A 14,490-nucleotide genomic window follows, 5' to 3' on the forward strand; every position below is an offset into this window, starting at 1 on the left:
TTACAACATAAATATTTATAACACAATTAATTATGAGTGTTAACATTTCCAAAACTTCACGTGTACAAGAACATAGTTGAAAGTTTGGAAACAACACAGTCTTCAGCATACATACAATAGTAATTAGATAATCTGAAGTCAACAAAACAAGGCCAAAGACATATTTTCTGATTTATAACATTTATTTTTTTTGTTCCTTTTGCGAGCGAGTAACAGGCCTGCTTGTTGTCTCTTGAATTTTCCTTTTTCTTTTGCCACCAACTTTAGGCACAACAGAGCCACTTTGAGTGGCCTCTGGCACTTCACGGGCAGGGCTTGTGGCCAGTGACTGTTCACCTACGGGGCTTGTGGCCAGTGACTCACCTACAGGGCTTGTGGCCAGTGACTCACCTACAGGGCTTTTGGGCAGTGATTCACCTACAGGGCTTTTGGGCAGCGATTCACCTACAGGGCTTTTGGGCAGCGATTCACCTACAGGGCTTTTGGGCAGCGACTCACCTACAGGGCTTTTGGGCAGCGATTCACCTACAGGGCTTTTGGGCAGCGACTCACCTACAGGGCTTTTGGGTAGTGACTGTTCACGGACAGGGCTTGTGCCCAGTGACACATGTGAGCAAGTTGGTAGACACTGCACAAGTGATGGTTGGTCTGTTTCATGTGTGTCTTGTTTTGTTTTTGTCGCCTCCTTTGTAGGTGTCTGCTGCTGAATTTGTACAGATGGCAGCGGTAGGATGTCATCAGGAACCTGCACAGCAATGTCTGCTACTTGACCGGTAACATTTGGGCCTGGTGAATGAATATCAGATGAATGTGGTGAAAACTGACCTGCATGAACAGATCCTGGCTGGGAGGTGTTGAATTGTGGTACATTAGTCATTCTCCAGTAATTAGCTTGTGTTTGCTGAACAACTAATGCTTCGAATGAGGTGTTGATTTTTTGCAACTGTTTAGGCACTTCAATGAAGACTCTGTGGAGATGTGCCAATTGTGATACTGTTTCTTCCTGCAGTCCAATCATCCTTTCCAGCACTGTCATCATGTCTGAATGGCGACGATTTTCTGCGTCCACTATTTTTCCCTCTGAAGCTACAATTGCATCGTATGTGGAAGTTGATGGACGATTTGGCGGTACAACAGTTTCTATTGGCACCTCTTCATGGTCACATGATTGTATTTCAGTCTCTTCTGTGGCGTCATCCTCATCATACTCATCATCCTCATCACCATGATGTTCTAAAAAGAAATGTACACATTATTAAATGGCATGTTAATGTATGCTGTGTTACTATGTAATTGTACTGTGTCCTAAGTAACACCTAACATGTTAGCATACGTTTTATAACCTCATTAAAAACTACCTTGACTTACGAATAATGTTTGGACTCAGTATGAAATATGAATGAATGAAAAGTTGCTCTAAACTCAGAAGTCCTACATGATAATTAACATCACTAACACAATACATGTTGCCTTACACTTAATTTCCACTGACACTAAGTAATCCTATTTAAAGAAGATGTGCAAAACAAATAATGCACATGACAACATAACATATAGAAGAGCACATATTATATGGCCAGCAAATGATACACTCACCTTCTAGTAGTGTTGAGCTGGCTGACCCAGGTGAAGACACTTGTTCCTTCTCAGGTGACACATGTCCTCCAGGGGCAACTATATATAACAATAACATAAGTTTTACATTTACATGTGTAAATATTGAACAAACACTTATTGTATGTTCTGTATTTATGATTAACTAACAACATCAGTTCCTTAACCGAAAATGTGTGTGAAAGTGAACATAAATAGTTGTAATAACACTGTACATGCCTGTGTACTTAGAATTTTTGAGTTCCCTAACATACAACATACTATGTTTCTGCAGTAATGCGTGAGGATAAATAGATTAAATGAGTACATAAAAATCATATGTTGTGTAGTGATATCAGTATCATAATGTACATAACTATCATGAGATGACCATTCACAATGGTTATCATGAAGGTGGTCATATTGCAAAAAGTGTTGTTTTTGGTAGAGGATATGTGTGGTACATTAATCGAAGATGTGGCACACCTGAATGTGGCTGTGACTCAACAAGACAACACATGCAGTGTGTGATAATGTGTCTTTCATAGTAGTTCAACTATAGATATGAGTGAACTAATGTGTGACGTACGCTTTGATAAGTAATGAGTTGTTGGGGCATTTAGTAGCTAAAGTTAAGCTTTCAAATGAGTGTGATTAACTTCAGTTGTGCTAGTCAGGTTGTAATAACGGTATTCCCTTCCCCAAAAAGCCTAATCAGCCACACCTTTCAATGACTTGAAACAGGTGCAAATGGTGTGAACTAAGTTGACCGTGAAATGAGGCTGTAATTAGTGTGTGTGCTGAACCCCACCCCCTCTGTTGAAGTGTATGCTGTGATGAGATATTAATTGCAGCTGCTTTAACACAATGGTAGATGAGCTAAGTAGTCATCTGCAGTGTTTAAGTTATGAAAACAATGACATACCATATTCTACGTGTGCCTCATTATGCTGTCTGTATATGACATTAAGCAAAAATGGACCTTTTCATAAGCAACTATAGATGTGTTAGTGCCAGTGATGTTTGTAGGCCGTTGCATGCAATTTCTTTGATGCATGCTTAAAATAGGCAGTAATGTCATGTTTGTCGGAGTAAAATCAATAAAATACACAATAATATGATACATATTTCTGTTCTGTACCTGTAGCTACTAATAATTTCTCATGAACATGTGTAACACATGTGTACTACCCTGTTGTTCCCCATCTTCGCCCACCATCAATTGCTTCCACTGCAGCTATGCATTTTGGGAATTCACATGTAAATGAGCACGCAATGGCACGTGCTATATTAGTTACTGCTTTTAGTAGGACTACTACATATATGTCTATTTTGATATATATATATATATACAGAATCAGACATATACATATATAGATGCAGGTATGCTTATATTGTGAAGACAGTATAAAAAGCAGTGTAAATATGCAAAATAACTGTAAGCAACGACACGCCTAGTACAGTAATATTTATCACCTGCTGGAAATTGTGACGGATAAATTCCAATGTCACGGTCACCAGCCAAGCCTTCCACGACGACGGTAAGTAATTTTGGCCGAAGCAGCTCCTCCAATGGAGTCAATATGAGACGTTGTGGTGTGGGCCCACCTCCAGTGCCAGTAGCATGCACGCGTTGGTCTTGTATTTTCTTTTTCAATTTGGACCTAATATCATCAAATCTTTTCCAACAATGATACTTGTCCCTGACACTATTCCCACAGGCATTGACACCAATGACTATTGTGTCCCACATTTCTTTTTTGCTTGCTGCACTTGTCCGCCCTTGAAAAACATATAAAAGATATGAGGTAAATTAATAATAATATAAGCACCAGTTTCCTACACTGCTAGCTGTTCCAAGAGATAGCAAAGATGCTGTTTTATGTGTAATATGTGAAGCACATGAGCATTCACTACTAAACCTATACATGTAAGCAAGCTTGCATTCATATTGTATGCAGTTCTGGCAAATTGACCGCCTGTGTTTATTTGTCCTTGTAAGGCATGATAAAAAGCTGTGTTTCCACACTAATGAACATAGAAAGATATTGTGTACCCATATTTGCATATGAACAAAACTCAGATGACCTAGGATCACATGTATTTGAATAATAAATGTAAAGGTACACTTACCTACTAAATGTCCATAGAGACTGTCATAGTGCTCCAGAATGCCAGTGACAAGAGCCCTATTTTCCTGGTCATTGAAGCGAGGATTACGTGGCTTCTCCACACGTTTCTTCCGAGCAGGTTTAGGGTCAGAGCTTGGCTGGTGCTGACTGGACTCTCCTTCTTCCAATGGAAGAGCCTCCAAAAGCTGGCCACCAGCAAGCACGCCACCACCAGACACCCCATCAGCAACTGCGCCACCAGCAGCACTCCCAGCACCAGCACTCCCACTCCTAGCACCAGCACTCCCACTCCTAGCACCAGCACTCACACTCCTAGCACCAGCACTCACACTCCTAGCACCAGCACTCACACTCCTAGCACCAGCACTCACACTCCTAGCACCAGCACTCCCAGCACCAGCACTCCCACTCACAGCAACAGCACTCCCACTCCCAGCACCAGCACTCCCACTCACAGCAACAGCACTCCCACTCCCAACAACAGCACTCCCACTCCCAGCAACACCACTCGCAGCACCAGCACTCCCACTCCCAACAACAGCACTCCCACTCCCAGCACCAGCACTCCCACTCCCAGCAACACCACTCGGTGCACCAGCAACATCACTCCCCTGAACAGAACGTTCACTCCGACGCGTACTCGCACGAGTAGCACTCCCACTCCCACCAGCATCACTCTTCCCACGCTTTGCGGGCATACTTCCAGCACTCACAAAAAACAGACAAGAAATGTACAGGCAATCACACGACCCACTTCCACATATAAAACAAGACAAAGATGTAAACAAAACAACAAAGGACAAAGCTCACCCAATACACAACAAGTCTCTCAGTCAATATGCAAATGTTCAATCGTCCAGCTCTGTGCGTCTCTCTCTCTCTCTCACTCCCAACAACACAGAGAATGATTAGCAGTACACGTTGCCTTTAAATATGGCGCGCAATCAAAAACATGCTTGTTTCGCCTGATTCAGCAAGATTTGTGATTGTGCAACCTAACAGCACCCCGCCACGCACGCCGATACACCTGTGTGTGATCGGCTCATCATCGTGAGAGTGGGCGGATTTGTTTTCTGGTTGATTTTGAATGTATTCGGCACTTACTGCATACGGAGAGGGAAAAACGCCAATAACATGACTAATCGATAAGCTTGCCGATTTCACATAATCGTCGCTTACTGCATGAGGCCCATGAAGTTAGATGCTTGTTAAAAAATGATTTTAATGTTGCTTCAAGTTTTCTTTTGTTTTGCATGCTCTACTATTATCTTTAACCTCCTTATCTATTTTGTACAGCAATATCCAATATTTTTATTTGACTATAGCAAAGTATTTTGTGATCTATTATTGACCAATTGCATAGTGTGTGCATTTTGGCGGCCGTGTAGATATACTGTATATGGTGAACGTTAATATTACATAGTTACATAGTAGATGAGGTTGAAAAAAGACATGCGTCCATCAAGTTCAACCTATGCTAAAATTTAGACGACAAATACTTTATCCTATATCCGTACTTACTGTACAGTATATTGATCGAGAAGAAGGCAATAAAAAACCCCAGTGACATACAGTATCATCCATTGATATTTCATAAGGGGGAAATAAATTCCTTCCTGACTCCAATGATTGTCAATCATATTGTGGCCGGATCGTGCCGCGTTTATTCTTTTGTCTGGTAGCTGTGAAGTGATCCACCTACATCGGGGCATTTCCTACCTTGCGACGGGCGATTCGGATCTGGAGGAGTTTTGATGCAGTCCTGGGACAGTCCTCCTACATCGTTGGCGGTGATTTTATGCACAAACGCTTATGCACAAACGCTTGTTTTATTTTGATTCTTTGTAAGTGTGCTTGATCCCCTCGTTTATCCTCTCCCTTCCCAAAATACATTTCATATTGCGCTATGGGGTCTCTCTCTCGGTCTCTCTCTCGGTCTCTCTCTCTCTCGGTCTCTCTCGGTCACTCTCGGTCTCTCTCTCTCTCTCTCTCTCTCTCGGTCTCTCTCTCTCTCTCGGTCTCTCTCTCTCTCTCTCTCTCTCTCGGTCTCTCTCTCTCGGTCTCTCTCTCTCTCTCTCTCGGTCTCTCTCTCTCTCTCTCTCTCTCTCGGTCTCTCTCTCGGTCTCTCTCTCTCTCGGTCTCTCTCTCTCTCTTGGTCTCTCTCTCTCTCTCGGTCTCTCTGTCTCTTTCGGTCTCTCTCTCTCGGTCTCTCTCTCTCTCTCTCTCTCTCTCTCGGTCTCTCTCTCTCTCTGTCTCTCTCTCTCTCTCTCTGTCTCTCTCTCTCTCTCTCGGTGTCTCTCTCTCTCTCGATCACTCTCTCTCTCTCGGTCTCTCTCTCTCTCGGTCTCTCTCTCTCTCTCGGTCTCTCTCTCTCTCTCTTGGTCTCTCTCTCTCGGTCTCTCTCTCTTGGTCTCTCTCTCTCGGTCTCTCTCTCTCGGTCTCTCTCGGTCTCTCTCTCTTGGTCTCTCTCTCTCGGTCTCTCTCTCTCGGTCTCTCTCTCGGTCTCTCTCTCGGTCTCTCTCTCTCGGTCTCTCTCTCTCTCTCTCCTCAAATAATAATCAGGTGTGATCTGAAGCTTGGAAGAGATTCCAGTGGGTTTATATTTGACTGAAAATTGAATTTTCCTGTCACTCAGCTACTGTCATTTAATTTTAATGTTAAGTTAATGTAACTGTTACTTTTCATTATGTGAAAAAAAATAAGTTCTAATATCTATAAAGTGTTAGTCAGAATACATGTATAATATAAATTAAGTGTGCACACAGACATCTTAATCTTAACAACAAATAGAAAGGGGAATTACAACCACTCTCGGGTTTGCATTAAAATGATAAAATCATCAAGATAACATTTTATTATTTAAAGAGTATTTGTTATGACTAATTAATCATTTACTAATATATACCTGTGTAGCCATGCTGTAAAATGGCATACAGTTCTCTCTCATGCTGGCAGTAAACCTGGTAAGTTGCAGGATTGCCAGTATCAATCATGGAGGTTTGCCCTCACACCCTGGTGAGGTGTCATATGTATTCAAGGGGAGTGGTAACATGCTCTGAGTCCACCGTTAGTGACATCAGAGATGTGCCTGTTCCTGAGGTATATAAGGCACAGCACTGCCCAAAGTTAGTTGTTCTACATGACTAGGTTCCAGTTGGAGGTTAAGGAGCCCACTAGTGAGCTAACTAGTGGGGCAGTTATAGTGAAGAGCCGCAGCATTAAGGCTAACTGAGCCTACACTGTGTCCAGGGACCTGGCACAGGAGGTGATCTCCCTGAGGGGAGAGATGATCCAACTCCATTGGGAGGGCAGACCTTTTGAAGGGAAAGTACATCACAAGATGAGCGGCTGAGCTCACTACCTCAGCTGCCTGTCTGGGTTGACATCCCCACACAACATCATGCGGGATACTCAGGAGCTCTGTTGCCAACAGGTGCACCACCAGACACGACCATGTAATGGGGACTGGTTAGACCACAGGGGCCAATGTGAGATTGGGGGTGTCAGCCAGGTCTAATTCAACACTGATAAGTGCAGTTGATTAGTTCAGAAAATGTTATGCAGTTACTGTATTTTCAATGTAAATGCTCTAGATAGAGAAGCATAGCAGATCTTACAATATGAAATCTAATGTAACCAAGAAAGTGTACAATCTGCACAGATTTTATTATTTTTATTTCTACAGATATCCATGAAAACTGTAGACAAACGCTACAACAGTAAATATTAAGTTTAGGCTAAATTTACTTTTTGTATTGTTAGAAGAAAATGGAAATAGGTAGGCAAGCTAGTAACTTGTAAATCATGTTTATATTGTTAGAGTCTCTATGGAGCCATCTTTCTGCTAATTTAAATTGAATCAAACTTGACCCAGAGGTTAGCATAGCTGAAACCCTGTCTGTTCATCAGAAACGAGAGGTCCAGAGTTTAGTGAGAAGGAACAAAGAAATCTTCTCTACACAGCCAGGTAAAACTAACGTAATTAAACATGACATAGTCTCTGAACCGGGGGTCCGAGTTAACCTTAAACCGTACCGAATCCCAGAGGCCAAAAGAGAGGCTATAAATTTAGAGGTTAAAAAAATGCTAAATGTAGGCGTAATTGAGGAATCCCAAAGTGGGTGGAACAGCCCTATAGTTTTAGTCCCAAAGCCAGATGGTACAACAAGGTTTTGCAATGACTACCGTAAATTAAACGTAGTGTCAAAATTTGATACTTATTCTATGCCCAGGGTTGATGAACTGGTAGAGAGACTGGGCAAAGCCCGATATCTCACGACCCTAGACCTAACAAAAGGGTACTGGCAGGTTCCCCTCACAGAAAGGGCAAAAGAAAAGACAGCCTTCTCAACCCCAGATGGCCTCTTTCAGTATAGGTTGCTGCCTTTTGGCTTACATGGAGCTCCCGCCACATTCCAAAGAATGATGGATAAAATTTTAAAACCACATGCTCTGTACGCTGCCGCCTACCTGGATGATGTGGTAATCCATAGTGAAGATTGGCAATCCCACCTTCCAAAGGTCCAAGCTATGCTTGACGCAGTTCGGTCTGCTGGACTAACTGCCAACCCCGCTAAATGCACTATTGGTCTGAAGGAGGCCAAGTATCTGGGGTATTCTATTGGCAGAGGTTTTAGTTCAAACCGACACATCTGAGGTAGGGCTGGGGGCTGTACTCTACCAGGAGTCTCCAAGTGAGGAGCACCCCATCCTTTATTTAAGTAGGAAACTAAATCCCCAGGAGAAAAATTACTCCATAGTCGAGAAAGAGTGTCTCGCAATAAAGTGGGCTGTAGAGACGCTCAAATCTGTTGGGGAGAAAATTCCGGTTGGTCACGGATCATGCACCCCTCACCTGGATGTGTCAAAACAGAGAGAAGAATGCTAGAGTGACCAGGTGGTTCCTAAGCCTACAACCCTTTAAATTTTCTGTGGAACACAGGTCAGGGCACAAACATGTCAATGATGACGGGTTGTCAAGGATGCACTCCCTAATATCCATGGTCGCTCATCCCTCGATGTCTGAGCTGGGGGAGAGGATATGTGACAGAAACCAGGGGATGGTAATAAATTCCATATATAGGGCTCCCAGGATACTGAACAGTTTCTATCCTGTTTGGCCTGGGAGTGCAGCCTCATAATACATGCACTCCATCCCACAGTTTGGCAAGTGCTGGAACTGAGGGATGAGGGATCCAGACCAGAGTTTGTCTGCTGCCTGATTTCTGTCACCTGTCATGCTAATTAGAAATCAGATATTTAAGACTGATTTCCTGGTTCCTCTGCCCTCTCCCCAAGAGCCTGGAGACAGGAAGGCTGCTGGAAGCAGAGAGGGGAAAAGCCTCTCCCCAAACAGGTTAAATCATTCTGTTCCTTTTTGTCTAAAACTGCAAAGTAGCTTGTTTTGTTGTTGGAAGTGGAAAAGCCACTTCAACCCTGAGTCAGGGAAAACCTAAGTTAAGTTATTGCTCAGGTGAGCAGCTTTTTGTTTTGCTGTGTTTCTGTTGTATGCACTGTGGCAGTCTCAGTGCCTGGGACTGAATAAACCAGGCATAGCCTGTTTAAAGGAACAGCATGTGACACCTCATCATTTAACCTACCCTAAAAGACCGTGTTCTAACAGTCCCGGACAGACGGCGGAGCCCCGGAGTAAGCCGTTTGTCACTATATATATATATATATATATATATATATATATATATATATATATATACTGACTTTTAAATTGAACATTTATGACCATTGCTAAGGGCTTAATGCCATATTATTACCATTTCGATGAGGTGACTTTACTAGCAATACTTTACTTTATATGTTCATCTTCTGTCAATTACAGTAATGAGAATATTTTGTCTTGTTAAATCTGTCAAGTACAATTATAATTAAAACCAGAGACAGAACATAAAACACAGACAGGTTTTAAATATATATTGCCATGCTCAGTAGCACGCCTCTGTGACACTTACATGCTTATATATATGTTGTGGTTATTTTGGGGGTTCAATATGAGCTTGTAGGTGTCCTGTATGTAAAAGTTATTAAGAATTTATATTAGTGTTAGGGACCCTTAAGATGTGGTCTGCCGTGTAGTGGCTCAGGGGCTTACAACAATTTGGCCAAAATGTTAAACTAAAAGACCATTTTATTTAATAGATATCTATACATATATATTTAGGCACTGTACCGTGTATGAGTTTCACTGGATGTGCACTAAGCTCTGTCTGTGTTTTATGTTCTGTCTCTGGTTTTAAATATATATTGCCATGCTCAGTAGCACTCCTCTGTGACACTTTTATGCTTATACATATGTTGTTGGTTATTTTGGGGGTTCAATATGAGCTTGTAGGTGTCCTGTATGAAGTACAATTATAAGTAAACTTTGTCTGTCCTGGTACTGTACACATTAAATGTTTTGTGATGCTACTAATGTCAATCGCAACATTATCTCAAATATAATCAGCCAGATTAGAAATATATATAATTTATAGTGTAATAGATAACAATCACAGCAGCTACATTATTATAGTTAGGCATTATTCAAATACTGTTTAAATATGGCGCTTCTACCCAAGCAACATTGTTAAGATGTTTATATTTTTTGGGACAAATTCAATATTAAGAAAACTATTTAACAAAGCACCACATGAATGCTGAAAACTACTGTATATTGGTGGCGACTTCCCATATAACAATACTGTCTGTATTACTACTTACTGCTAAATTATTTCAAAAGGACATCTGTAGTTACAGTACATGTCACTGAATAGGCCAATGGCAAAATGCCCATCTTTTTCTTGGAATTTTCTTAAGCTGTTTCTGTGGCTGAATTGCTAAACTTGCAATAAAATACACCATTATTTTTTAAACTTCTTTGCTTCTTTGTATGCTCTTGAATTATTTAGTAGGGTTGTGATCCATTCTTCCTGGTAATATACCCTCTAGAAATGGATAATATCTTATAATATTTGACAACCCACTTGATAAAGTGACAATGCTTTTTATCTCAAAGTCAGTCTCCTGCCAAGACAGTACAGCAGCACTTCCTTTAAGACAAACATCCTTGTATCTCTTACAGGAAAAGTCAGCAAACCTTTAAATTTATACAATATAGCAAAGATGGACCGGACCACTCATCCTTTATGTTATCCTGAATTGATAGTCTATTAAGACACAAGGTGCATGGAGGGAAAGTATATATTATATACAAGGTGCATCTAAGAGGAGATCAAAAAAAGACACTCACATAATGCACTCAATGCTAGTAGGATAAATTTGGATTGGACTATATGTCCATGAGATACATTATCTCCATAGGGCTAGTATCAAAACCAAAGGTCAGCTACTAAAAAGAAAAATAATAACACTTTATTACATCAACAATTACACATTGAATGTTTATTATTTAAAGTGATGTTAAAATCCCCATTGTTGAGCGGCAGCGTAGTAGTATGCTGGGATAGATATACTTAATACTTGCATATGTAATCTCAAACGTGTAAATAAGCAATTTGAGTGCATGTATAAGAAAATCAAGTATAGTGGACTATACAAATAGTATATCAGATGGTGTGTAATGCATAGAGAAGTATTAATACCAAGTAATGAAATGGTATACACTCTATGGTAAATGGACATACAAGACCCAATGGAAAATCACCCGTATTGGCAAACAAATAAAAGCAGGGTCATGCAGTCAAATGAATATAGGTGTATCTATATACTCATATATAAATGTAACGGTCAGACCCCACCCAATCTCATATTGGCCCCTGTGGTTGTAATCTGCTCTCAATTACATGTATGTCTGCTGTGGTGCACCTTCTGGCAACAGGACTCCTGAGTCTCCTGCGGGTTGGTAATGGGGAATATCACCATGACAGGCGTCTGAGGTAGTGTTCTGAGTCCTAACTCACATTTGGTACAGCGCCTCCACCCCATCAGGATCCCTACGGCAGCAGGGAGGAGTATCTGACAGGGAACTCCTTGGTGCATCTTCATGGGGAATAACTCCAAACTCACTCAGGAAGGATCTCTTGAACCAGGGCATCTTTAATAGCAAGGTATATAAAATGCACAAATGCGCACCAGGGATTAGTGAATGGTAATTTATTAAGAATGTACACAATAACTGAGGGGATCCAACCCCACCTCAGAACAGCTGTGCAGTAGTGCGGCTAAGTGCCACCAGAATGAACTAGTAGTGACTATACCCTAAACTGCACAGTATACAAATGACAGTAAAATTCATATAAAATAAACCATGAAAGAAAAAACAACATGAAACAACCTATCTAGCAATTGGTGTAGAAACCGCCATAGGGTAAACACTGGCAAGGGGAGACGGACACTCACACTGAGACAGACAGCAGACTTGCGGTGTCTGCAGAGAATCCGGATCTCGGCACCGCGGAGATGGAATGCACCGCTGCTGTCTCCTGCAGGCTCCGTCACAGCTTGCCAGCAAACACGCGCAGGATGACCTATCGTGACCTCTACGCGTCAGGAGGTCACAGCAAAAGATAATAAAAATAAAACAAAGGTGCAACAGTTATCCGTGAACATGCACAGAAAAGGCACTGGAGGAGAGGCAGCAGTGAAAAACTTCACCAATTAGTAAATAATGCTTAATATAAGCCTAATTGGTGAAGTTTTTCACTGCTGCCTCTCCTCCAGTGCCTTCTCTGTGCATGTTCACGGATACCTGTTGCACCTTTGTTTTATTTTTATTATCTTTTGCTGTGACCTCCTGACGAAGCACGTGGTGCGAAACGCGTAAAGGTCACGACAGGTCATCCTGCGCGTGTTTGCTGGCAAGCTGTGACAGAGCCTGCAGGAGACAGCAGCGGTTCATTCCATCTCCGCGGTGCCGAGATCTGGATCCTCTGCAGACACCGCAAGTCTGCTGTCTGTCTCAGTGTGAGTGTCTGTCTCCCCTTGCCAGTGTTTACCCTATGGCGGTTTCTACACCAATCGCTAGATAGGTTGTTTCATGTTGTTTTTTCTTTCATGGTTTATTTTATATGAATTTTACTGTCATTTGTATACTGTGCAGTTTAGGGTATAGTCACTACTAGTTCATTCTGGTGGCACTTAGCCGCACTACTGCACAGCTGTTCTGAGGTGGGGTTGGATCCCCTCAGTTATTGTGTACATTTTTAATAAATTACCTTTCACTAATCCCTGGTGCGCATTTGTGCATGTTTTATACCTTGTTTTTCAGGGTGCCTTCCCCCCTTTTCAGGGGTGTTCACCTTGAGTTGAGAGCTTCTGGGGAGATGCTCCATGTGCATGCTGCAAAGGGACTATCTACATTTCTATACAGCACGAGCGCTGAAAATCCTACTCTCTCATCTTTAGTAGCATGTTACGTGGCAGACTGCCCATCATAGCGGCCGTACTTAGCCGCACATTTCCATGAGGTACTCCATGCAGAAGGTTCCTCCTCTCTTAATTGAGTTGATCTCCACCTCTCCCCTAAGGGAGAACACCAGCTGTGCCAGGTCCGTGGACACAGTTTGTAACCAGCTTGAACTTGACTCTCTGACAGACCGACTTGAACTGCTGCAGACACTTCACTCAGGATGAACATAAGAACCCTAACTTTAGGCAGTGCTGTGTAATATATAGACTCCAGAAAGACCCACCTCTATGTCACTAACAGTGGACACAAAGCATGCTGTCACTTCCTTTGCCTCATATGACACTTCACCAGGGTTTGAGGGCAAACCTCCATGATAGATACTGGCACCCCTGCCTTCTTACCAGGATTACTGCCAGCATGAGAGAGATCTGTACACCAATTTTACACATGGCTACATAAATATATGTAGCAGACATATTATCTGTATTAATAGGATAGACAGATGTATTAGTAGCAAATGTAAATAGCTCTCAGACGTGGCTGGATATACAGCTCAAACCCGTTATAGTACGATCAGCTACAACGCGGATCCGCTTATAATGAGGTGTAAGCATGGCTCCCGTTATGATCCAGATGTCAATTAATCTATATAACATGGTTCCCTCTATCGTTATATTTGAAATGTTTATATACATACCGCTATGATTGGTCAAGCGTGCAACTCCTCCAGCACATTCTGTGTATATAGATGTTGGTAAACGTCGGCATACTAAAACTGCTCCTCCCTGATGAAGCTTGACCTCCACACGAAACGTGCGTTGGATAGTTGAGACGTCACAACAGTGACGTCAGCGGTACAGCGACACCTCCTTTGGAAGCTCCTGATTGTACAGCTTGTATACAGTGGTTCTCTCCTATGGTCCGTCATGATCAATATATTTTCTGAGTATCAGAGACGCCAGACACTATCTTTAGAACTAAGTGGACCATGTTATTAGCATTACTAGTAACTATATTAATTTGCTTATTTTTACAGACTGCACTTGTGACTACACCCTAGATATTTCTTAGGACTACTACACCCCAGCAACTAAGGGATTATTCTAACAATAGTAATGTGTAATGCTTCGGTATACTACTACAATTACTGATATACCACTTTTGGGTGTTTATTTAACAGCATTAGAGACCACGTGATTACAAACGTGATTTGTAATTTTTCCACCCACGTCTGAGAGCTATTTGCATTTGCTACTAATACATCTGTCTATCCTGTGTATACTGACAGTATGCCTGCTACATATCTTTATATATGAGTACAGTATATAGATACACCCATATTCATTTGACTGTATGACCCTGCATTTATTTGTTTGCCAATATGGTTTTCTTTCCATTGGTCTT

At 41.8% G+C, this 14,490-nt stretch overlaps 2 protein-coding genes across 2 annotated transcripts in view; one reads left to right on the top strand and one right to left on the bottom strand.

The window, feature by feature from the left end:
* Positions 1-14,490, top strand: part of SGCZ (sarcoglycan zeta) — a 1,846,920-nt gene that overhangs the window by 568,989 nt on the left and 1,263,441 nt on the right. The gene's annotated exons all lie outside the window — the stretch shown is intronic.
* The window catches only part of LOC142502840 (uncharacterized), a 56,537-nt gene continuing 42,228 nt past the window's right edge, over positions 182-14,490 (bottom strand). The window contains exons 3-4 of the mRNA XM_075614448.1: positions 1,597-1,674; positions 182-1,233 (exon numbers count right to left, since the gene is read on the bottom strand). Of these exons, the coding sequence (XP_075470563.1) occupies positions 182-1,233; positions 1,597-1,674 (1,130 nt within the window). The remainder of the gene's footprint in view (positions 1,234-1,596; positions 1,675-14,490) is intronic.

This window comes from Ascaphus truei, chromosome 1 (genome assembly GCF_040206685.1).
Source record: "Ascaphus truei isolate aAscTru1 chromosome 1, aAscTru1.hap1, whole genome shotgun sequence".
Lineage (NCBI taxonomy): Eukaryota > Metazoa > Chordata > Amphibia > Anura > Ascaphidae > Ascaphus > Ascaphus truei.